This window comes from Mastigoproctus giganteus, chromosome 13 (genome assembly GCF_048544385.1).
Source record: "Mastigoproctus giganteus isolate SK-2022 chromosome 13, ASM4854438v1, whole genome shotgun sequence".
Taxonomy (NCBI): Eukaryota; Metazoa; Arthropoda; class Arachnida; order Uropygi; family Thelyphonidae; genus Mastigoproctus; species Mastigoproctus giganteus.
In genome coordinates this window covers 56788341-56815820 of record NC_143587.1, presented here as the reverse complement: position 1 = coordinate 56815820, position 27480 = coordinate 56788341, and the positions used below count along the sequence as shown (strand labels likewise).

The window sequence follows — 27480 nt, the reverse complement described above, 5'->3', positions numbered from 1 at the left end:
AGATCGGTAAAAATAATTTTTTTTTTTGGCCTCTGGTATCTTTAAAGGGGGTCCCATGAGAGCTTAGCACCTCAGGTCCCCGAGAAGTGTAAGTACGGCCCTGTCTGGAGGCCTAATTTTAGAAAGGATGTAGAACTGCTTGAACTGGGCAATGAGTGGTGAGGGAAAGAATGGGGTGCTCTTATCAAGAAAGGCTTCAGTTCTGTAAATTGCATAAACTGGAGACATTTACACCTAGTCAGATCACCTTACAGGTGATCTGATTAGGTGTAAATGGATTGAGCAAGCTTAATGTTGATGGGATTCTTCCTTCTGCTCAGATGCCACACATGATGGAGCATAAATTCAAATTGAGGAAGGATAGTTGCAGAATAGATGTTCAGAAGTTTGCCTTTATGCAGCAGGTGGTTTGATTGCTGGAACAAACTTACATCTCGTGTTTTGGAAGTGGGTAGCTGAATTCAAGGATGACCTAGACAAGCTATTGGAGTGGACGTATAAGTGAAATGGAAGTTTTTTTTTTCTTTTGTGCTGTACAAGTAAGCTTGCTTTCTTGCATAGTTCGCTACTACTAACACTAATACTAATTTATTCAAACTATCCAATTATCCAACACCACGTGAAAGTCTATATGAAGAATCAATTTTCTGCTGGCTGAAGCCAAATTTCCAGATATCTATTCTGCAACCATCCCCCACATGTGTGTAACTTGAACAAATGGAAGTAAGCCAACAGCAACGAGCATACTCAATCCATTTAAAGCTTTAAACACCTCAATCCGATCTTGGAGATGGCTAGAGTCTGGATGCTGCAATTTGCAGAACTAAAACCTTTCCTAGTAAGAGCACCCTTTTGTTCCCCCTCACTAATCTTGTTGCTCTTCTCTGCACCCATTCCAACAGATCCACATCCTTCCTAAAATGATGCGGCCAGATCTGTATGCAAGCTTCAAGCTGTGGCCTGATCACTGCCTTATATAACAGGATAATCACCTCCTTATTCTATAGGAGCTTTTAATTCTGCTTGGAAATTTGCTCATATCCATCCAGTTCCTAAAAAGGGTGACAAATTCTTTCCATCCAATAACTGTCCCATTGCACTTACTTCTATTATTTTTAAAATAATAGAGAAATCCATCAGGTGCAAACTCCTAAACTATCTAGAAATCGTTCATCCGACCAATGATCGTCACTATGAATTCCATCAGTGTCAATTCAGTGGTGACATTCTGGGCAAATTCAATGAAAAAGTAAAACTCAAGCAGTTTCTGTTGACATTTCAAAGGTTTTTGATCGTGTTTGGCATGATCTAAAATGTTTGCTCTCTATGGCTCTCTGTCTTCTAACTTCTCCAAAATGTCAAGAGTGTTATCAATAAAATGGCTGAATTTGAACTCCTGATTAGGACAACTAATACTGATTTATCAGGGTTAACATAAACATAGTGCCATCCAGAAATTGTGGATGAAGAGTTCCCCCACAATATGTATAATGTATTTAGAAAAGATAGAAGGGGTGGAGGGGTCCTGCTTCTTATCAAAAACAGCCTGAGTGTGAAGAGAGCTTTTGCTGAGTCCAAAGTTACATCTGCCAGCATAGAATCTGTATAGCGTGAGTTAGTGGGAAGCAAAGGAATAATGAGAGTCAGAGTAATCTACAGACCAGAAGACTGTGAAGAATATGACAGTTTGATTACCCATTACAACTTTACATGAAGATGGAATGGGCAAGCAAGTGTGAATGTTTTATTATAGGTGACTTTAATCTGCTCCATATTGATTGGAATAAGTGGGAGGGAAACTCAAAATGGGGAAAATTTTTTTAAACAAACTAGATGATTATTATTTCTACCAGTGTTAGAGAAAGTACTACAGTGAGAATATTCTTTACCTCATCATTACTAATGAATCAGATGACATCACAGGGCTTAAAGTATAGGAACCACTATCAGGAAGTGATCATGCAATCATCAGTTGGAAGATGAAGAAAGGTGTTGCAGTAGGTAAAGGCATGGGTTTTAACTTCAGAAGACGGGACTTTGACAGTTTAAGGCACTATATGGCATCTATGAATTGGATGGATTGTTGAGGGTTATCAAATACATTTGAATTATGGAATACTTTTAAAGTAAAAATCACAGAAGCCATGAATGCATACATATCTTTAAAGAAAATATTGCAGGAGAAGGATGCTGAAATGGATGACTGTAGATTTAGCCAGTCAAATAGAGCAGAAAAAGATAAAATGGGATAGTTAAACACAGAAAAAGATAGCATGGGAGCAATGAAGAGTACTAAAGATTACAACAGGTATAGGTTTATCTATAATAATACCACAAATATGGTTAGATAGGTCAAGGATGCATATGAGAAAGCATTGCCTAAGAGAACAAAGAATGGGAACAAGGAATATTCATGGATGTGAACATAAAGAAAAGAAGAAAGCAAATCAGATTGGACCCTTGTCCCCAGCAGATGTTGTGGATGAACTGAATAAATACTTTGCATTGGTCTTTACCGATGAAAGACCCTTCATGCCGAAAAGAGATTGTACAAGTGAGATTGAGCTATATGAAATTAGTGATGTAATTATAGATGACTGTTTTTTGAAAACGCTTTGAGTATAAAGGCAAGTGGGGCTCCTGGAGTTGATGGAATATACCCTGTAGTTTTGAGGGAGAGCAACAGGGACCGTATTGAACCATTGAGGTTAATTATGAGGATATCTTTGTGCTTGGGGGGGGGAGATTCCTTTGAATTGGAGAAGTGCCAACATATTGCCAATATCTAGAGGAAGTTCAAAGGGTGAAGATGGTAACTTCAGAATGGTTAGTCTGACTTGGTGTAGACTAACCATTCTGACTAACCATAGTGGTAGAAAAATCTTATAGGCAATGATTAAGAGTGCAATCCAGGAACAATCAGACATTTATGTCATTCTGAAAGCCACACAACATGGCTTTGTTAAGGAAAAATCACATTTAACTAAATCAGTAGGCTTTTTTGACAGTTACTCATGAGCTGTATTTAGAGAACAATTTCAACATAGGTTATTTGGCTTTTAGCTCAGTCCCTTTTGACTCGGTCCCTCATGAGAGGTTACTGAATAAGCTTGAACAAGTTGGGATTACTGGTATGATTCTAAGATGGATTGCTGGTTGGCTACAGAGCAGAAGGCAGAGGGTTGTGATTAATGGATATATTGTTCAGATTGATATAATGTCAGGAGTGGTGTCCCTCAAGGATCGGTTCTTCAATCACTGTTGTTTATTAATTTCATAAATGAGGTCGATAAAGGGAACAGGGAATATTCATGGATGTGAACATAAAGAAAAGAAGAAAGCAAATCAGATTGGACCCTTATCCCCAGCAGATGTTGCGGATGAACTGAATAGATACTTTGCATTGGTCATCCCTCTAGAAGACTATGTCAAAATTTGCAGATCACGTAAAGATTGACAGTCTTTTAATGATCAATGCCAAGAGGTGCTCCTTCAGGATGACTTGAACAGACTTCAAAGATGATCAGAGAAGTGGCAGCCATCTGTTAATTCTGCTAAATGCAAGGTCTTACAAACTTGGAGGAAAGTAACCCCCAAATAAATTATACACTTGGGGAGGGGGGTTGAATTTAAAACAGTGGAAGAGGAAAGGGATATGGGCATTATGATATGGGCAGATATGAAGTTTTCTAAACAGTGTAAACAGTAACCAGGAATATTCATGGTGTCCTATCGATGATTTATCGAATGTTATCCTCTAGAGGTAGAGAGGTCATAGTCCTACTGTATAAGGCAATTGTAAGACCAGATCTGGAAAAAGACATTGAACTCCTTGAAAGGGTACAAAGATGGGCAACTCAAAGACTCCAAGTATATGGGCTATGGAGCTTGGCAACCAGGCACCTCAGACATGACCAGATTGAGGTTTATTGAGGTTTATCACCTCTCAGAGCTTTAATAAGGCTCTGAGAGGAATTAACAAAATGAATGAAGGTGGAATTCTCACTGTTATGAATAATTCCAGAACTAGGGGGCATAAATTCAAATTACAGGGATTGAGGTTTAGATTAGATTATAATAGTAATTGTGGCATGTGATGCAAGAAAGCAAGTGTATAAGCTTATGTAGCATCAGCCAAAAAAAAATCACACAACCATTCCCTCTAAATGTTTGTCTAGTTCCTCCTAAAAATTTATTTACCCTATCAACTTCCACAACGACAGATGGAAGTTTGTTCCAGCAATTAATCACCCACTGGCTAAAGGTAAATTTCCACATATAACTCTTCACGTGCAAAATACTCAGTCAGTTTGTTTGCTATCTGAGCAGAATCATCAACAGTCGAACCATCGATATCAAGTGGACCAATCTAATTCATCCCCTTCCTTTTAGAGTTTATATAAGTAAAGAAATCCTTGCTGTTTTTCTTAGCAACCTTTGCCAACGATTTCTCGTAATCTGCCTTTGCCTGCCTAACCTCCTTTGTGACTTGATTACAGACTAGCTTATATCTGCCATAGGCTTCTCTGTCGCCTGATAGGAAGTAGGAAGTTTTCTTTAGCCAGAGAGTTGTTGATTTTGCTGGAACAAGTTGTCCTCACAGGTAGTTGAGGCTGACAGTTTGAATAAATTCAAAGATCAACTGGATAGTTACCTGTACAAGGATGGAAGCATATAATTTGTATTTTCTTATCTACTTGGTGTTTTTTTTTTTTTGCCAGTGCAGCAAAAGTCTGTGGCATCCTTGCACTAAATGGCAAATATTATTACTATTATACTCCACTAATACTGGTGTTCTTCAATGTTCAATTCTTTCTCCAACACTATTCCTCTTGTATATTAATGACCTTTTTTCCATTGACTGCAAATTTCTATCCATAGTGTTTCTGATCATAACACATTGTATTCTACCTCTCAGTTTGAGAAACCCTGCCCAGTACAAACGGGTTTACCTTTTCAAATATCCTTAAATGCTGATCTCAAGGCAATTCTCCAATTCGAAGAAGATAACCTATGTAATTTCAATTCATCTAAAACTAAGTCATGTCATATCTTGCAAAAAAAGGATTCTTTAGTCTCCTATGCTGATCTTTGAAGAAACTCAGATTTCCAGACAAGTTTGCACATATCTATTAGGGATTACCCTACTACTTTCCAGTGATATATGGAGCTTAAAGTTTTGATTCCATAAAAAAAAAATTCAAAACTTGTAGGTATACTGTAAAAATTACATTTTTCTTTGACTAATTTTTTTCCTATAAATAATTTTTAATTTTTTGCCAGACTTTTGGAACTTTGAATATTTATATTTTCTTAATAGTAAAATACAGTATTAATTTTAAATTCACATAAGCCTTCATAAATAGAAGAACTCTTTATTGCATACAAAAGTCACACAGCATACACAACACCTTTCACAGCTACAAGCCACGGGTTTACAGGAGAGGCTAATTCAACGTAATAAATAAGGATGAGATAGGAGGGAAAAAAAAACAATATTATTACTAATTATACAAGTATATAGGATTAAACGCTGGAGGAAAAAAATGACAAATTTATATATGAAAATATATAATATACAAAAATATGCAATTAGAATAATTTTTACCTGATTAAGGCTTCCAAAATTTCACTAGTAGGGGCTTTATGAAATTCATCTTCTTTATAATGTAAAGCTTTAGCATATGCTCGACATTTCATTGCTCTTTCTCCAAGAAGTGTTGGTTCTAATGGTAATGGTCCCTGTAATTAATTACATTAGTTAATTTTATTTATTTATTTATTATTTTTTTTTGGTAAGTTACTCTCAACTAAAATTGATATGCTGTATAATATTGTATTATGCCCAGTTTTTTGATATCTTTTATATTTTGCAAGACATCAGCATACATGCTCACATATCTTGCAAAAATATATCGCAATAAAATAAAATTATTTTTTCTCTTTGCAAAATACAACAGTCACCAATCAAGGCTGTTTCCCACCTTCCTTGACAGAAATGTTCCACTATACTTATACTTCATGAAACCATTCACTTTGTCCATCACTAACTCCAACCTAGTTATGCGGAAAAAATCCAGATGTGAACATAGTTTATTTTAAGAGATATCTTAAATTTTTTGTTATACAAGAGGTTTTTCCACCAGCTATTTATAATTTTCTTCTATATTAAGTAAAAGTCCAGGAACTAAGGATTTAAAGGACTGTCATGTAGCTATCTGGATGAAGTTTAGTTTTTATTTGAAACTGCACTGTCACACAATAGTTTTCTAATTTGTGGTCTTACAGATTCCTGTATGAATTTAGCATAATTTAATTTGGGAAATTTTTTATTTAAATAGTTAGTCATCATTTTCTTAACCTAGATCCCTTACAAAATTTTTCATTGTGCCTAGCTTTATTGCAACAAAGAAAGAAGTACAAAAATTGACTAACACAAGAAGAATGAACTCTTCTTGTGCTGGTCACTTTTTGATAACAGTATTGTTCTGTCAGTCTAATCCACAACCAGTGGGTTGTTTGTTTTCGGTTTTAGTGGCACATCAACAAAGGTTATAATGTGCCAAGTCAGTTTTATAGCTTCAAACAACAGATAATTTTCAAATAATTGTGCAATGGCAAAGAAAATAAAGTTAGATAATAAATAATAATCAATTAAATAGTTAAAACAGATATGGTACATATAATCACCAGACAGAAGAGAGCAGTATTTTTTTTTTTTTTTTGGGGATTAAAATAGTTATTGACTCGTACAAGTTTATCATTTTTAAAAGGGTAAATACTTCAGACACACTGTCATCATCAGTTAAATCTGCCTATGTGTAGAGGTCTTGGGGAGATGTTTAAAAGCAGTGAATGAGGTATGTAATTCATAGCTAAAATGTGGATATTCAAACAGCATATGCCAGATAGATAAACATTCCCCACAATGCTTGCATGGGGAGGGGGGAATGACAGCCCTCAGGAAGAAAGAGTGGGTGAGTCAGTTATATCTGATGCAAGATTGGCCAGAATAACTTCCTCTCTGTGTATTTTACATAAACTGGAGTTCCAAGTCGTGATGACCAGTTTTATATGATACAGTTAGTTTGTCTTTTGTTCATTCCAAAATATTTTCCAATCTGCAGTACAATGGTGACAGATTATCAGTTTATAATCTGTATATAGGACTAAATGGCCATGACCACTAAGGGCCTCTACAGATTTGGATGCCCCGTCTGCTAAGTCATTGCCTCTAATTCCCCTACCACCTGAAATCCAGCAAAACTGAACTTCCTAACCAGATTCTGGGCGAGGGAAAAAGAGAAGCATATTGTGGATTCTATGTAAAACTGGGTGGGGATTGTATAGAATATTCTGCAGAGAGTGGTGTACTTAGAAAGTCATTACACAACATACACTTTTTATACTGCATGGGCCGGGTGGGCAGGAGCAGCAGTGCGTAGCACACGCTTCTTGATTAGACCGGGGTTCGAGCCCGTGACCACCAAATATGGAGGATGCGGAAAGGTCAGGGAATGACCACCGCATATCCTCGGAGCAATATGGCCTTAGTTGCTAATGCTCCTAAAAACCAAATAACAACAACAACAACAATACTGCATGGTTTGTATGTGCATCACAACCAATAGAACCAACAATTCTTCATAAATCCAAGCTACAAACTAAGTAAAAGCAACAATGTGACTGCTAGTGATGTCCCTTATATTCACACACATTCAGCATATGAGATATAGCTCTCATACGTTTCTTTCACTCTAAAAGAATGGACTATAAGTATTGAAAATCTCATGTTTCTGTTATGTAATAAAATTGCCTTTAAACTTAATTTCAGACAAATCAATGAATATCCACCATTCTTCAACTCAGAGTTCAAATCTGAATTGTTCCATCAGTCCATTTATATCCAGGCACACATACACACAAAGTGAGTCTGTGACAACACTCATCAACAAGGAGCTTTGCCGCATAAATGAAAATTTGATTAAAGAGGCCTGTGCGCTCTGGATTCATTATTACTATTGTGGATTATTGCGGACACAGAGCAAAATGGAGACAGAATAAATTTTAATTAATATTAAATTAATATTAATATTAAACAAGTTTAATATTAATTGGCATATTAAATTAGATACATACAAAAGCTTTTGGTTAGTTTGTTAACCTTCATCAGTCAAACTGACAGTTAAGAGTGTGGAACATGAGGGCGTGTACTGCCAGTCATGATATGAACTGCGGGATGTGATGGTTAATTGTTGGATGTTGAAGCCTGTGGCTGTGACGCATGTGAACATTGCCAACGTTTGACACAATGCATCCATCACATGCATCACAGCCACAGGCTTCAACATCCAACAATTAACCATCACATCACGCAGTACATACACATGACTGGCAGTACACGCCCTCATGTTCCACACTCTTAACTGTCAGTTTGACTGATGAAGGTTAACAAACTAACTGAAAACTTTTGTATGTATCTAATGTAATATATGTATGTTTTCCAATTAATATTAAACTTGTCATTATTCATTCTGTCTCCATTTCGCTCTGCATCCACAATAGTAATAAATTGTGGATTATTGAAAATAGCTGATTCTTATAGAGATTCAAATCATGATCTAAAACTTAATTGTTTTTTCTATAATGTACAGTTTTGAAGATATGTTGCAATGTAATTATACAGTATGAACCAGAGCTGTAATGCTCGATACATTCTACATTGATATCAATATTTGTAAAATAAATAAGAGAAGTTTACCTCAATATAGTACATAGAACACTTTCGTATGATACACTCCAGAAATTAAAACAAAAAATAGAAAATCTTAGATTAAAAATCAATTTAACGCAATTAAAAATAAGAAAATTAATTAAAAGAATTTAACGAAAATCGTTTTGCAATTTTTTCATTAAATTCTTTTAATTAATTTTCTTATTTTTAATTGTGCTAAATTGATTTTTAATTATTTGTTACTCTAATGTAAGATTTTCGATTTTTTCGTTTTAATTTCTGGAGAATATCATACAGAAGTGTTCTACATACTATCTTGAGGTAAACTTCTCTTATTATTTTACAAATGTTGTAATGCAATATAATCACAGTGATGTTGAAGATCTGTCCAATAGATGGCAACATAAAACAAGGTTAAATGAAATGGAGTGTGCTGCATTATATCCAGTATACATGTACAGAAACTTGCTGACTTACGTAAGGGTCGTGTGCCGCGGAACGCTACGTAAGTCGGAATTTCCCCCATGCTTGTGCAGCACTCGCAACTGTGCTCACTGAATTGATTGAATCAAAAAAGAAATGTTCAACAAACATGTAAATAAAATTATTTATTGTATTTATTCAATTTTTTTATCTTATGCGCAGGAAAAATTACAAAAGTGCGCAATTTAAAAAAATTTCAAAATTATAAAATTACAAAAAAAGAGAGGAGACAGGCATAATAATGTCAGTAAGTTATACCTCTCAAGCATCGTTGCCAGAATCGATATCTTCAGCTAATGAGTACGCCGCTGTGGAGGTTGAGGGCTGTGAAGATTTAGAAGGGGTTGGCCGCTCAACCTTACAAAAGAACGCATTAATGGATGACTGGACGGTGGCTTTTTTCTTTTCATCGTAGATTTCTTTGTAGCAAGCAAGCATATCATTCACTCCTCTGTTAACTTTCAAGAATCATTTGTTGTCAGGATCCATCTTCTCAAACCTTGCCATTGCCGATGCAATTTTGTGAAATGCCACTGCCATCTCTCTCTCTCTCTCTCTCTGGTGATGAAGCCTCCTGGATCCTCATTTGGTTCACCTTGAGCTTCATCAACATTTTCTTCTTTCACTATTGCTGCCTGAAAGTCAATAAGTTCTTCATTAGATAATTCCTTCTCTTCTTCTCTTCTGAAGTAGCTCTGCAACTTTTACAATCTTATCTTTAACCTCTTCATATGATTCGTCTTTTACAAATCCTTTGAAGCCTTTCATGTGCCATGGGCATATTTTCTTCCATGTGCCATTTAAACAACTTTTAGTAATTTCCACCCAGGCCTTATTAATGTTTAAGATGGCGTGGTAAATATTGTAAGATTTACAAAAATCTCTTAACAATCTCTAATAAAATTTGCTCAGACAATGGCTGAGCAAATGTTTTGCGCAAATAGTATGCTTTTAAATTCGAAATAACACCCTGATCCATAGGTTAGATGAGTTAAGTCATGTTTGGTGGTAGATTATATGAATCTCACATTCGAATTGAAATCGTCTAGATGCGTAGGATGTCCAGGAGCATTATCTAATAGAAGCAAAATCTTGAAAGTAATATCACCATCTTTACAATATTTTCAACCTCGGGAATGAAGCAGCATTTAAACCAATCATCAAAGAGAGATATTGTTATCCATGCTCTCTGGTTCAATCGGAAATGCACAGGTAGGGTGACTTTATTGATGCCCTTAAATGCACGAGGATTTCCAGAATGGTACACAAGCAGTGGTTTTAATCTATAATCTCCCACTGCATTAGTTCCAAGTAAGAGCGTGGCCCTATCTTTTGATGCCATGAAACCTGGCATTGTATTTTCCTTTTTGGCAATGTATGTTTGATCCTGCATTTTTTGCCAATACAGAGCAGTCTCGTCAACGTTTTTACCTATAGGTTTGCTGAGCAAGTGGATTTACTCACCTTGGCATTCTCACCCATCACTGAAATTGCCTTGGGTGTTGAAGCATCATTAACATGTATCCCTGAGGAAGCTACAAATGTGATTAGACTGAAAACTTCAGCGGTACTGCAATGTGCCCATCCTGTCGGCGTCAAATCACTGCCCTCGGCTCATTGAAATGTGATGACTCCAGTTTGCCAGCAGACAAGGGTTGTCAAGTGGTCGTTTTAAAACAATCTGACTACAACACGAAAGCCCTATCACTTCTACAAGACATTTCTGTCTACGAAGCTGTGCTTGCCTCCAACATCAAGATTCTAGAACAATGGGAGTCTGAAGTGCCTTGTCTACACCTGGTTTCGATCAGGGAAGATCACTGAGTCCACACATTGGCAACTACATGCCACTGGGTGCCAAATTCCACAGTTCTACGGGCTACCAAAGGTACACAAGGAGGGTGTACCCTTACGACCCATCATCTCCTATTGTGGTTCACCAGCATACGAACTATGCATGTTTGTATTCGGTCTGCTCTTGCCCCAGATGGGCAAGACTACCCATACAATTTCAAACAGTGGAAAATTCTTGGACCAAGTTAGTAGACTATCCATTTCAGATGACCAGGTTATGGCCTCATTTGATGTGGTATCTCTCTTCACTTCCCTTCAATCCCGGTCCAACTAGCCATCACATGTGCAAAGGAGCTTCTAGACAACGACCAGAGCCTAAGCAGCAGATCTTCTCTAACTTCCGATGACATATGCATCGCCCTTAAATTGTGCCTGACTGGTGGTGCCATTATGTTTGGTGAGTCCATTTACTGGCAGGTACATGGCACAGCCATGGGTTCACCGGTTATTTCAGTCATGGCAAACATTGCAATGGAGGAGCTGGGGGGGGGGGGGGCACGAGCATTTGTAGGTTTTCCAGATCCCATAGCCTTTTGGTGCCAGTAAGTGGACGATACCCCAGGGACTCACATCTGGTGAGTATGGGCTTGGCACACCCAGGATCCTGAGCTGGATATCACTATTCTTCTCTTTCTTGGTGATTCTTTCTATTTTTCTCTCTCTCTCAGGGTAATGCAGGAATTTTTTTTAGTTGGTGCAGCATAAGCCTGAGGCTTCCTTGCACCATATGGCTAATAATAATAATAATAATGTGTTTGTGGTCATCCCTCGGGAGTCAGGAGACTGGCTCCTACGCCGCCTGAACTCTCTGTTGCCCTTCATTAAATTCACCATCGAACTGGAGTCAGTCAATGCCCTTCCTTTCTTAGACACCCTTGTTAGGCGTGAGGATTTGTGTTTAAAGACTTCGGTCTTTCGCAAGCCGATGTGTGCTGGCCAATTTACCAACTACTGGTCAGTCAGCACATGCATGCAGCCATCTTCTCAGCACAGCGCAAGCTCTAGTAACTCACGCCTGGACCCACTCCAGTTCTGAGGTTGATAGGTGCATAGAAGTTATTAAGGTTAAGGCAGATCTGGCAAAGTGCGGATACCCTACAAGTGCCCTGGATAGGCACGATCTACAGGCCTGTGACCATATTGCAACCTCAGGGCCCACACAGTGAGGAACCCACCACAACTGCATTTATTCCATACTACCTGAACCTGTCGCAACAAATTTCTAGGGTCCTACAGGTTTGTGGGATAAACATCTTTCAGGGAGAAAGTTGCGGTCCCTTGTCTCGAGAGTTAAAACACCAGTTCTCCCCTTCAACAGAGTGGATTGGTGTACCGTATTTCCTGCCATGATTGCACTGGCTGTTATGTTGGGGAAATCGGCAGAAGACTCAGTAACTGGGTCTCTGAGCATGAGAAAGCTATCCATTCAGCAGACATGGATCACTCAGCAATTGATGAGCACTTCTGGTCTACCCAGCAGCACAACATCGATCCACGCTGCGACGTAGAGATTACTGACTGATCCCACAACGTCTTGTTGGAATTGCTCCACATCTCATGTTGTAGTGGTTCCTTTAACTGGAACAGAGGGTGTTGCATCAACTCAATCACTGAGGCAACCATCCCCCTAACAGACAAATGTTGGCACTCAGAGCATTCCCGAGTATTGCAACTACAACCACAAGCCTCCACTTCAACCAGCTAATTGTTGCAAGCACCTGTAGCATGCGATTCTTGCCGCAAATGATGACTATGGCATGCACATGATATTCTGTATTCCTACAATAACAGTAACTGTCACAACTGAAGAAGGGCACCTTCCATCCAAAACCTTTGTGTTTATTACCTTTTGTTTTTCTTCCAATCAGTTATTAAATGAGTTTTAACCCAACCATTTATATTTCATTTTTTTTTTCCTGGTTTCCCAGTGACGCAATATTATTACTCTAGAGTAAAATGTATTTTGAAAATGATGCTGATGCTATCGAGGCATTGTTAGGTGGGTCGGAAAACTGCTAGCTTGGGGGGAGACAAAGACCAATAGATTGACAGTAGCCACTGGCAGAGGTGAAAGAGATTCTTGCACTGCTTCTATTAGAATGAGCAGAAGCCTGAAAAACAAGATGCATGGTATTTCAGAGACTGCTGGGAGCCATTGCGGTACAAGTAAACACATGGGTTGTGTTAGGGTAGCTAAGAATAGAAACAGGTGCAGGTATACTTGCGTGTACACCAATGCTAGGAGTTTAGTAAATAAATTTGATGAATTTGAGGTATTGCTCAAAACATCGAAGGCAGATATTGTTGGGATATCAGAGACGTGGTGTCACACAGATATAAGGGATGCAGAACTGCAATTTGGGGAGTACAACGTCTACAGAAAGGATAGACAGGATGGGAAGGGGGGAGGGGTTAAGCTATTAGTTAAGAAACACATAAAAACCAAGGAAGTGAAGCCAGTCAACATCGCTGGACAGTGCAGTGTGGAGTCAGTTTGGTGTGACATAAACATTGGGAGATCAAAATTGAGAGTAGGAGTGTGCTATAGGCCTAATGACTCTGATGAGTATAATAAGGAACTGTACAGGGAAATAGAGTGGGCCAGTAAATCAGAGTGTCTTATAATGGGAGATTTTAATTTCCCAGATATTGACTGGAATTTGGGGGCTGGTTACTCACACACTAGCAGGGCTTTTGTGGATTTATTGGATGATTGTTTTCTACATCAGCATGTTCGGGAGGCAACTAGAGGGAGTAATATTCTTGATTTGATTATCAGCAGTGATTCTTCATGCATTAAGAATCTGCAGATAAATGAACCACTAGGTGGCAGTGATCACAGTGTGCTGAAGTGGGATTTACTCAAAGAGGTAACTACCATTAGGGGTAAAGGGAAGGGTTATTGCTTCCGTAAAGGCGACTACGATGGACTGAGACAGTATTTAAATTCTATACAGTGGGACCAACTGATGATGTTACCAACAGCAAATTCAAAATGGGAAGCATTCAAAGAACTTATCTTGGAATGCTACTAGGCTTTACATACCAACTAAGAAATATTGTTCAAGGTCTAGGCCAAAATGGATGTCAGATGAACTAATGAGGCATATGGCAGAGAAGAAAAATGCATGGGATACATACAAATTAACACATGACACAGAAGCCTATGATAGATACAAGTTGATATGCAACCAAGTTACAAAGGAGGTTAGGCAGGCGAAGGCAGATTACGAGAAATCCTTGGCAAGGGATGCAAAGAGTTCTTTACTTATGTAAACTCTAGAAGGAAGGGGATGAATCAGATTGGTCCACTTGATATTGATGGGTCAAGTGTTGATGATCCTGCTCAGGTAGCTAACAAACTAAATGAATATTTTGCATTGACATTCACACATGAGGAGTTATTCAGCGAGGGGAATGCCAGGGGTGTATTCAACTCTAGCAGTAAGCTACAGAATCTTGAAATAACTGGGAGTAAAGTGGAGGAGAAACTGTTGAAGATAAACACAAGAAAGGCACCCGGGGCGGATGGGATCTATCCAGTTATATTAAAGGAGGCAGCAAAGGAAGTAAGCAAACCCTTAGCCATAATTATGAGAGCTTCCTTGGACTCAGGGGAGGTACCCATAGACTGGAAATGTGCAAATGTGACCCCAATTCACAAAGGAGGATCAAAGGCTGACACAAGTAATTATAGACCTGTGAGCTTAACTTCTGTTCCAGGAAAATTAATGGAGGCACTGGTTAAAGAAGCACTGCAGGATCATTTAGACAAGACTTCAGTTATAGCTCAGACACAGCATGGTTTTGTTAAGGGGAAGTCTTGCCTGACCAACTTGATTGGATACTATGATGCAGTCACAAAAGAACTGGATGCAGGGAATAACTTTGATATTATATACTTGGATCTTAGAAAGGCTTTTGATACTGTTGCACATGGAAGACTGCTACACAAATTGGAGCAGTGTGACATTGGAGGCAAATTGCTGCTATGGATAAAGGGGTGGTTGAGGGGGAGAAGACAGAGAGTGGTAATCAATGGACACTGCTCATCGTGGACTAATGTTATTAGTGGAGTCCCTCAGGGCTCAGTGTTGGGTCCATTATTGTTTTCTGTATTTATAAATGATATTTATGATGGTATATCGGGCTTAATGTCCAAGTTTGCAGACGATACAAAGGTTGGCAGGGTTGTCAAGGACACCACTGACACTATGCTGCTGCAACAGGATCTGGAAAGGTTGAGCAGATGGGCTGAGAGGTGGCAAATGAAGTTTAACATTGACAAATGTAAAGTACTACACATGGGAAACAGCAACCCCAGAGCAACGTATCAACTCTGTGGTACTACACTGACAGTGGTAGAGAATGAAAGGGACTTGGGGGTGGTTGTGCAGGCATATATGAAGTTCTCTGAGCAGTGCAGACGGGCTGCAAGAGTAGCTCATGGAGTATTATCAATGATATACAGGAATTTTTCCAGCAGGGATAAGGAGGTGATTATTCCATTGTATAAGGCGATGGTCAGGCCACACCTAGAGTACTGTATACAGGTCTGGAGGCCTCATTTCAAGAAGGATGTAGAGCTGCTGGAACGAGTACAGAGAAGGGCAACAAGATTGGTGAATGGAACAAAGGGGTGCTCTTACGAAGAAAGGCTTAAGTTTTGCAAATTACAGTGTCTGGAGACTAGGCACCAGCGAGGTGATCTGATAGAGGTGTATAAAGCCTTGAATGGTTTAAGCATGCTCAATGCTGATGGGATTCTTCTTCTAGCTCAGAAAAATCATCCGAGAGGGCATAAATTCAAATTGAGGAAAGACAGATGTAGGATAGATGTGCGGAAATTTGCCTTTAGCCAGCGGGTGGTTGGTTGGTGGAACAGACTTCCATCCCTTGTGGTGGAGGTTGATAGCCTAAATAAGTTTAAGGCTCAGCTGGACAGGTATTTTGAACGAACAGAAGGGTGAAGTTGAAGTGGGTTTTTTTTTTTTTTTTTTTGGCTGATGCTGCATAAGCTTGCTTTCTTGCATCAAATGTCTCTACTAATGCTAATGCTAAAAAGCTGTTCTGTTCTGAAAAAGTAAAAGTATAATGGAAGTAAATGGTAATACCTCAGAGGCAGACCAAGAGGAGAATAAAGGTTTATGCTGGCTGGAATTAAAGATCCAATAGACACTTAAGAAAGGGTGTTACCATCATTTTTGCGATTGGAAGTGCCACCACTGTAGGGTTAGGCAAAAGATATATACAGTCGATTCCGGTAATAGGGGACATATCGGGACTTCGGGACTAGTGCATTTTGGCACGATTAAGTGACTGCCCCAATTATTCGAAGTTTCACGTAAATAGTTAAAAATTCAATGGACTCCCACATACAATTTGCTCACTGTACAATCAAATCACGTTACAATGGCGTCACCACAGTAAAGTACTGTTCGCTATACGATGTTTAGTAAGCGCTGGTCATTGTGATCACGTTTGTGAATTGAATTTTAATTCTATTAAACAGCAATTCTAATTAGCGAAAATAGGAGGAATGTTATCCACAGGCTATAAAAGTAGATATATTAAACACAGATTTACCCTTTATTACCTCACCAATTCAAAAATTAAATGATATGTGAAAATTGGAAGAATATACATGATAATTGGAATAATTAATATGTATTGGAATATGTACATACTAACTAGTTGACATTTCTGTTCACTGACATTTGTGGGTTTGGATTAAAATTTAAAACAGTAAAAAAATAAGCAATCAATAACAAAGAACACGGCACACACAAATTGCAAGTAACAGGATATGCGCAAGTGAGAATGTAGTAACAAGTTCCGAAGCTTTAAAAATAGAAATGAAGAGAAGATTTTGAAAATTAATTTTTTTATATGATTGAAGATTTTATGGAAGTGTAAACACATTTCACCATAATAACCCACAGAATTCCAGCTGTCGGTATTATCACAAATTCAATAAGATCGAGTTTACTATCCGTTTATGACAGATTGCACTAACAGAAAAACCCAATAAACAGGTGACTGCTAATTGTTTTACGGTTGTGACCTCCAGAAATCCAACCGAACCACGTGGTACGGTCGGAGACAATCGTAGGGTAATCTCCAGTGCTGCGGTCTCCTGCCCTGATTAAACAGCATGTTGTCCCAATTAAGCGAAGTAAATCCTGGCTATTTTCTCGATTGGGTCCTGTTTTTAAGATTTGCTCCAAATAAACAGCTGTCTGTTTATTTTTTTTTTAAAGACAGCAACTCTAATATATCTATATTTCTGGAAAGGGGAATTATCTTATTACCAATACTATTATTTCACAAAATACATGCTGCTTAGCATATTACCCTTGCTTTACTATTAAAATTCTGAAGCTGTTACAATACCTGTATAAGACAGACATGCAAAATATCTAATAATATGAATTACCTTATCACAATGTTCCATAAATTCAGCAAGATTCAAAAGAGTCTGGGTGATTTCTGGAATGTCCTGTGTTGTAAGAGCTTGTTCAAGACTCTTGATCAATTCATCTTTCTGCTGCTCATTAAGCTCTGACCAGCAGGAAAGGAAGGCAGCATTAAATAAATCTCTGTAAGTGTGTAAAAATAAGAACAATTAGAAGTACAGGTTTCATTTCAGTTTCACCAAAATTTACATGTCAAAGATTTACATGTCATGTTACAACAATTACATGTCAAAGAATTTTTTTATACAGAATATCTGTATTTAGAGTTAAAGCTATGTGAAAATTCCTAGATTTGAATCATGATCTCCAGAGACATCCATCAGTTAACTGAAGAGGTCATGAGTTCATGACCTCTACTGGAGAGGTCATGTTTACTGGGATAAAATCATACTTCAGCAGGTATAAAAAATGTTTAGGCTAGTAAAAAGCATATAAATACAAAATAGAACTTCTTTATATAATAATACAACAAGCAGATATAATTCTGGTCTACCAGAATTATATCTGCTTGTCAATTTTATTTTAATCAAGTGAATAAAGTGGGCAAATTCCCTGAAGCTAATCTTCATCAGGAGCTAACCCACCTGCATCTGATTAAGCTCATCGCATTAATTCAGAGCAATCATCTATTCTTATATACAGGGGTAAACAAGATAGGGTGGCATTCTGAGATAGGAAGTTCATTATTAAACATAATGTACAAGAAGGAAATGCTGGAAGGGTGGTAACACTTCTCATCAAAAGCATGATCATTCCCAAATTTCAACTAAGATTCTCGTCAGGATGATGTTGAGGCTGTGTGGTGTTAAACAGTCAATAGAAATCTGACTGACAGAATCATAAGAGTGGAAAAATTATGAGTGGGGTTATATTAAGGGCCTTATTTTATTGAAAGGGAAATAAGAATGGAGAACAGGCTATAAACAGGAGGAATTGAAATATGTCATAGGACAAATGACTAAAAAGACTACAAAAAGTCTTTAGAGACAACTTCAGTTGGCAGATAATGCAAGTATTAGTATTAGCTGAGGGATAGGATGCAAAAAAGCAAGCTTATAGATCATCAGCCAAAAAATAAATAAAAATAAAATTAAAAAAAAACCCTTCCCATTTCACTCCAAATGTTTGTCTAGTTCAGCCTTAAATTTATTTAAGCTATCAACTTCCACAAAAACAGATGGAAGTCTGTCCCAGAAATCAACTACCAGCTGGCTAATGGAAAACTTCTGCACATCTATTCTACAATTGTCTTTCCTCAATTTGAATCTATGCCCCCTCAGGTTCTTAATCTGAGCAAGTGGAAGTATCCCATCAGCATTGAGCCTGCTCAAACCATTCAACACCTTGTACAATCCCAATCAGACCACCTCGCAGGAGTCTAGTCTCCAGATGCTGCAACTGGAAAAGTTAATCTGGAAAATTAAAATCCCTCATTACAAGATATTCAGATTTACTGGCTGACTATTTCTCTGCACAACTGTTTGTTGTACTCATCATTCATTAGGCCTATAACGCACTCCTACTCTCATTTTCCCTTTCCCAGTGTTTATTTATGTTACACCAACCTGACTCAACATTGCACTGTCAACCCATGTCAACTGGATGCACTTCTTAGATTTTATCTGTTTCTTAACTAACAGCATAACCCCTCCTCCCTTCCTACCATCTACCCTTTTTGCACACATTGTACTCACCAAATTCCAATTCTGCACTGCTTATATCTGTGTGACACCATGTCTCTGATATCCCAACAATATCTGCCTTTGATGCCTTGATCAGCACTTCAAATTCATCAAATTTATTTACTATACTTCTAGCATTGGTGTACATGCAAGAATACATGCACCTGTTCTTACTTTTTGTTACCCTAACACAGCTCATGTATTTACTTGTTCCATGATGACTCCCAGCAGCTCTTGAAATCCCCAGCAACTTGCTCTCTAGGCTGCTGCTCATTACAATCGAAGCGGTGCAAGAATTACTTTTGCCTCTGCCTGCAGCTACTCTTACCTTTCAGTCTGTGAATCCCCCCCCAAGCTAGCAGTTTTCCGACCCACCTAACACTGCCTCGATAGCATCAGCAAATATTCTTGCACCCTATCTATTTAAGTGTATCACATCTCTGTAGAAGCAGTTTCTCCTGTTAGCAAGCACAGACCACGCAAAACAAATTCTACCCCATGAACCTTGCACAATCTCTCCAGGGCCGATTTGATTGACAAGGTTCTCATCATATACTCCCTCCTATCGTGTTGCAGACATTTTCAAATTCAACCGTAGCTGGCAACTTTTTTTGAACATTGACCTGTACTTGTTAATTAAATCTTCAGATCTCTTAATCTAAGGTCATTAGTGCCGACGTGTACAACAATATCACCTTTTGTGCCCTTAAAAGATGGTATCTGCTCCACAATGTCATCAACATTTCCACCTGGCAGACATACAGTGGTCCTGTTTCACCCATCCTTTTTGCATAAGATATTCCCTGTCTCCCTGACAATAGTCACCAACAATAACTAGTTCTTGTAGGACCAGTGCATTCTGCTTTAGAGATTACCACTGTTTTGCCTAATGCACAGGAGTGAGCTCTAGTGTTGACTTGGGCAGCACTGAGAGTTTGATGGGCCCCTCTTATTAATTTCCTCGATGGCATCTACCCTACACCACAAACTCTATAGACGCCCATCAGAACGCCACAGACATCCTCCTTGGATGAATTTGAAAGTGTCTGCAATTCTGCCCAGACACGATAGGAGGGAGTATATGAAGAGAGCCCTGTCGATCAATTCGGCCCTGGAAAGATTGTGCAGGGCTCAAGGGGTAGAATTTTTTTCAGCCTGGTCTGTACTTGTTAACAGGAGAGATTGCTTCTACAGGGATGGGATACACTTAAATAGAAAGGGTGCAAGAATGTTTGCTGATGCTATCGAGGCAGTGTTAAGTGGGTCGGAAAACTGCTAGATTGGGGGGATACAAGGACTAATAGATTAACAGTAGCCACTGGCAGAGGTGAAAGTGATTCTTGCACTGCTTCTATTGGAATGAGCCGCAGCCTGGAAAATAAGATGCAGGATATTTCAGACACTGCTGGGAGTCACTGGGGTACAAGAAAACACATGGGTTGTGTTAGGGTAGCTAAGAAAAAGAACAGGTGCATGTATACTTGTGTGTACACCAATGCTAGGAGTTTAGTAAATAAATTTGATGAATTTGAGGTATTGCTCAAAACATCAAAGGCAGATATTGTGGGGATTTCAGAGACGTGGTGTCACACAGATATAAGGAATGCAGAACTGGAATTTGGGGAGTGCAATGTCTACAGAAAGGATAGACAGGATAGGAAGGGAGGAGGGGTTATGCTATTAGTTAAAAAACACATAAAATCCAAGGAAGTGAAGCCAGTCGACATCGCTAGACAGTGCAGTGTCGAGTCAGTTTGGTGTGACATAAGCATTGGGAGATCAAAATTGAGAGTAGGAGTGTGCTATAGGCCTAATGACTCTGATGAGTATAATAAGAAACTGTTCGGAGAAATAGAGTGGGCCAGTAAATCAGAGAGTCTTCTAATGGGGGATTTTAATTTCCCAGATATTGACTGGAATTTGAGGGCTGGTCACTCACACAGTAGCAAGGCTTTTGTGGATTTATTGGATGATTGTTTTCTACATCAGCATGTTCGGGAGGCAACTAGAGGGAGTAATACTCTTGATTTGATTATCAGTAGTGATTCTTCATGCATTAAGAATCTGCAGATAAATGAACCACTAGGTGGCAGTGATCACAGTGTTCTGAAGTGGGAGTTACTCAAAGAGGTAACTACCATTAGGGGTAAAGGGAAGGGGTATTGCTTTCGTAAAGGCGACTACAATGGACTGAGACAGTATTTAAATTCTATACAGTGGGATCAACTGATGATATTGCCAACAGCAAATTCAAAATGGGAAGCATTCAAAGAACTTATCTTGCAAGCTACTAGGCTTTACATACCAACTAAGAAATATTGTTCAAGGTTTAGGCCTAAATGGATGTCAGATGAACTAATGAGGCATATGGCAGAGAAGAAAAATGCATGGGATACATACAAATTAACACGTGACACAGACGCCTATGATAGATACAAGTTGATCTGTAACCAAGTTACAAAGGAGGTTAGGCAGGCGAAGGCAGATTACGAGAGATCCTTGGCAAGGGATGCGAAGAAAAACAGCAAAGAGTTCTTTACTTATGTAAACTCTAGAAGGAAGGGGATGAATCAGATTGGTCCACTTGATATCGATGGGTCAACTGTTGATGACCCTGCTCAGGTAGCTAACAAACTAAATGAATATTTTGCATCGACATTCACACATGAGGAGTTATTCAGCGAGGGGAATGCCAGAGGTGTATTCAACTCTAGCAGTAAGCTAGAGAATCTTGTAATAACTGAGAGCAAAGTGGAGGAGAAATTGTTGAAGATAAACACAAGAAAGGCACCTGGGGTGGATGGGATCTATCCAGTTATATTAAAGGAGGCAGCAAAGGAAGTAAGCAAACCCTTAGCCATAATTATGAGAGCTTCCTTGGACTCAGGGGAGGTACCCATGGACTGGAGATGTGCAAATGTGACCCCAATTCACAAAGGAGGATCAAAGGCTGACACAAGTAATTATAGACCTGTGAGTTTAACTTCTATTCCCGGAAAATTAATGGAGACACTGGTTAAAGAAGCACTGCAGGATTACCTAGACAAGACTTCAGTTATAGCTAGGACACAGCATGGTTTTGTTAAGGGGAAGTCCTGCCTGACCAATTTGATTGGATACTATGATGCAGTCACAAAAGAACTGGATGCAGGGAATAACTTTGATATTATATACTTGGATCTTAGAAAGGCTTTTGATACTGTTGCACATGGAAGACTGATGCACAAATTGGAGCAGTGTGGCATTGGAGGCAAATTGCTGCTATGGATAAAGGGGTGGTTGAGGGGGAGAAGACAGAGAGTGGTAATCAATGGACACTGCTCATCGTGGACTAATGTTATTAGTGGAGTCCCTCAGGGTTCAGTATTGGGTCCTTTATTGTTTTCTGTATTTATAAATGATATTGATGATGGTATATCAGGCTTAATGTCCAAGTTTGCAGACGATATGAAGGTTGGCAGGGTTGTCAAGGACACTACTGACACTATGCTGCTGCAACAGGATTTGGAAAGGTTGAGCAGATGGGCTTCGAGGTGGTAAATGAAGTTTAACATTGACAAATGTAAAGTACTACATATGGGAAACAGCAACCCCAGAGCAACGTATCAACTCTGTGGTACTACACTGACAGTGGTAGAGAATGAAAGGGACCTGAGGGTAGTTGTGCAGGCAGATATGAAGTTCTCTGAGCAGTGCAGACGGGCTGCAAGAGTAGCTCATGGTGTATTGTCAATGATATATAGGAATTTTTCTAGCAGGGATAAGGAGGTGATTATTCCCTTGTATAAGGCAATGGTCAGGCCACACCTAGAGTACTGTATACAGGCCTGGAGGCCTCATTTCAAGAAGGATGTAGAGCTGCTGGAACGAGTACAGAGAAGGGCAACAAGATTGGTGAATGGGACAAAGGGGTGCTCTTACGAAGAAAGGCTTAAGTTTTGCGAATTACAGTGTCTGGAAACTAGGCACCAGCGAGGTGATCTGATAGAGGTGTACAAAGCCTTGAATGGTTTGGGCATGCTCAATGCTGATGGGATTCTTCCTCTTGCTCAGAATAATCACCTGAGAGGGCATAAATTCAAATTGAGGAAAGACAGATGTAGGATAGATGTGCGGAAATTTGCCTTTAGCCAGCGGGTGGTTGGTAGGTGGAACAGACTTCCATCCCTTGTCGTGGAAGTTGATAGCCTAAATAAGTTTAAGGCTCAGCTGGACAGGTATTTCGAATGAACAGAGGGGTGAAGTGGAAGTGGTTATTTTTTATTTATTTATGTTACTTTTTTTTTTTTTTTTTTTTTTTTTGGCTGATGCTGCATAAGCTTGCTTTCTTGCATCAAATGCCTCTACTAATGCTAATGTTAATGTCTGTGTGTGCAATGATCATGTCCTGTTCTAGACAGATCTGCAAACCTTTCATATTTCGTGCATTTTTTTTAGACTGTAAAGCATTGGAGAACCACCTCCTTTGATTTTCCTCCAAGCCAATGCACTCTGGTTAATCTGTGAGTGTTACTTTGCAGCTCTAGTCTGAGTAATGATTCTATTTAAGTACAATTTAATTAACAATGAAATTTAACAAAAGTTAATAAATTTTGCTGATTAACTGATAATACTATACTATACTTAGCTAACAGATTTCTAATACAGTGATACGTGTTTTGCTATCTAGTTAGCATTAGCATTAGCATTAGTAGAGGCATATGATGCAAGAAAGCAAGCTTATTCAGCATCAGCCAAAAAAAAAAAAAAAAAAAACCCTCTCCCATTTCACCCCTCCGTTCGTCCGAAATACCTGTCCAGTTGAGCTTTAAATTTGTTTAGGCTATCAACTTCGACAACAAGTGATGGAAGTCGGTTCCACCAACCAACCACCCGCTGGCCAAAGGCAAATTTCCGCACATCTATCCGACATCCGTCCTTCCTCAATTTGAATTTATGCCCTCTGAGGTGATTATTCTGAGAAAGATGAAGAATCCCATTGGCATTGAGCATGCTCAAACCATTCAAAGCCTTATACACCTCTATCAGATCACCTCGCCGGTGCCTAGTCTCCAGACTCTGTAATTTGCAAAACTTAAGCCTTTCTTCGTAAGAGCAACCCTTTGTTCCATTTACTAATCTTGTTGCCCTTCTCTGTACCCGTTCCAGCAGCTCTACATCCTTCTTGAAATGAGGCCTCCAGACCTGTATACAGTACTCAAGATGTGGCCTAACCATTGCCTTATACAAGGGAATAATCACCTCCTTATCCCTGCTAGAAAAATTCCTGTATATCATTGACAAGACACCATGAGCTACTCTTGCAGCTCGTCTGCACTGCTCAGAGAACTTCATATCTGCCTGCACAATTACCCCCAGGTCCTTTTCATTCTCCACCACTGTCAGTGTAGTACCGCAGAGTTGATACATTGCTCTGGGGTTACTGTTACCCATATGTAGTACTTTACATTTGTTAATGTTAAACTTCATTTGCCACCTCTCAGCCCATCTGTTCAACCTTTCCAGATCCTGTTGCAGCAGCATAGCGTCAGTAGTGTCCTTAACGACCCTGCCAACCTTTGTATCATCTGCAAACTTAGACATTAAACTTGATATCCCATCATCAATATCATTCATAAACACCGAAAACAACAATGGACCCAACACTGAACCTTGAGGAACTCCACTAATAACATTAGTCCACGTTGAGCAGTGTCCATTGATTACCACTCTCTGTCTTCTGCCACTCAACCATCCCCTTATCCATAGCAGCAATTTGCCTCCAATGCCACACTGCTCCAATTTGTGCAGCAGTCTTCCATGTGCAACAGTATCAAAAGCCTTTCTAAGATCCAAATATATAATATCAAAGTTATTCCCTGCATCCAGTTCTTTTGTGACTACATCATAGTATCCAATCAAATTGGTCAGGCAAGACCTGCCCTTAACAAAACCATGCTGCGTCTGAGCTATAACTGAATTCTTGTCTAGATGATCCTGCAGTGCTTCTTTAACCAGTGCCTCCATTAATTTACCTGGAACAGAAGTTAAACTAACAGGTCTATAATTACTTGTGTCAGCCTTTGATCCTCCTTTGTTAATTGGGGTTACATTTGCACATCTCCAGTCTATGGGTACCTCCCCTGAGTACAAAGAAGCTCTCATAATTATGGCTAGGGGTTTGCATACTTCCTTTGCTGCCTCCTTTAATATAACTGGATAGATCCCATCCACCCCAGGTGCCTTTTTTATGTTTATCCTCAACAATCTCTCCTCCACTTTCCTCTCAGTTATTACAAAATCATCCAGCTCACTGCCAATGTTTACTTTACCTACATCATTCTCCTTCCTGAATAACTCCTCATGCGTGAATGTAGATGCAAAATACTCGTTTAGATTGTTAGCCACCTGAGCAGGATCCTCAACTGTTGAACCATCAATATCCAGTGGACCAATCTGATTCATCCCTTTCAAGTATGTAAAGAACTCCTTTCTGTTTTTCTTTGCATCCTTTGCCAAGGATTTTTCGTAGTCTGCCTTTGCCTGCCTAATCTCCTTTGTGACTTGGTTACAGACCAACTTATATCTATCATAGGCTTCCATGTCACCCATTAATTTGTATGTATCCCATGCATTTTTCTTCTCTGCCACATGTCTCATTAGTCCATCTGACAACCATTTAGGCCTAAACCTTGAACAATATTTCTTAGTTGGTATGTAAAGCCTGGTAGCCACCAAGATTAGTTCCTTGAATGCTTCCCATTTTGAGTTTGCTGTTGGTAACATCATCAGTTGGTCCCACTGTATAGAATTTAAATACTGTCTCAGACCATCATAGTCCCCTTTACGAAAACAAAAACCCTTCCCTTTACCTCTGATGGTAGTTACCTCCTTGAGTAAATCCCACTTCAACACACTGTGATCACTGCCACCTAGTGGTTCATTTATCTGCAGGTTCTTAATACATGAAGAATCACTACTGATAATCAGATCAAGAGTATTGCTCCCTCTTGTTGCCTCACGAACATGCTGATGTAGAAAACAATCATCCAATAAATCCACAAAAGCCTTGCTAGTGTGCGAGTGACCAACCCACAAATTCCAGTCAATATCTGGGAAATTAAAATCCCCCATTATAAGACTCTCTGATTTACTGGCCCACTCTATTTCCCTGTACAATATATTATTATACTCATCAGAGTCATTAGGCCTATAGCACACTCCTACTCTCAATTTTGATTTCCCTATGCTTATGTCACACCAAACTGACTCGACACTGCCCTGTCCATCGATGTCAACTGGCTTCACTTCCTTTGACTTTATGTGTTTCTTAATTAATAGCATAACCCCTCCTGTCCCGTCTATCCTTTCTATATACATTGTATTCCCCAAATTCCAGTTCCGCATTACTTATATCTGTGTGACACCAAGTCTCTGATATCCCAACAATATCTGCCTTTGATGTTTTGAGCAATACCTCAAATTCATCAAATTTATTTACCAAACTCCTAGCATTGGTGTACACGCAGGTATACATGCACCTGTTTCTATTCTTAGCTACCCTAACACAACCCATGTGTTTACTTGTAACGCAATGACTACCAGCAGTCTCTGAAATATCCTGCATCTTGTTTTTCAGACTTCTGCTCATTTGAATAGAAGCAGTGCAAGAATCACTTCCACCTCTGCCAGTGGCTACTGTTAATCTATTAGTCCTTGTATCCCCCCCAACTAGCAGTTTTCCGACCCACCTAACACTGCCTCGACAGCATCAGCAAAAATTCTTGCACCCTTTCTATTTAAGTGTATCCCATCCCTGTAGAAGCAATCTCTCCTGTTAACAAGTACAGTCCAGGCTGAAAAAAATTCTACCCCTTGAGCCTTGCACAATCCCTCCAGGGCCGAATTGATCGACAAGGTTCTCATCATATACTCCCTCCTATCGTGTCTGGGCAGAATTGCAGACACTTTCAAGTTCAACCCTAATTCACGGCTTTTTTTCAACAGTGACCTGTACTTGCTAAGTAATTCCGCCGGTCTCCTACTCTTAATATAATTAGTGCCAACGTGTACAACTATATCACCCTTTGTGCCCTTAAAAGATGATATCCGCTCTACTACGTCATCAACCTTTGCCCCTGGCAGACATACCCTGGTCCTATTCCACCTATCCTTTTTACAAAGTATGTTCCCCGTTTCCCTGACAATAGAGTCACCAACAACTACTAGTTCCTGTGGGACCAGCGCATTCTGCCTAGGGGGCTGCCCCTGT

General features: G+C 39.2%; 1 protein-coding gene across 1 annotated transcript in view; it reads right to left on the bottom strand.

Moving 5' to 3' along the window:
• Positions 1–27480, bottom strand: part of mTor (serine/threonine-protein kinase Tor) — a 704297-nt gene that overhangs the window by 260444 nt on the left and 416373 nt on the right. The window contains exons 29-30 of the mRNA XM_090387576.1: positions 17508–17670; positions 5609–5742 (exon numbers count right to left, since the gene is read on the bottom strand). Of these exons, the coding sequence (XP_090243702.1) occupies positions 5609–5742; positions 17508–17670 (297 nt within the window). The remainder of the gene's footprint in view (positions 1–5608; positions 5743–17507; positions 17671–27480) is intronic.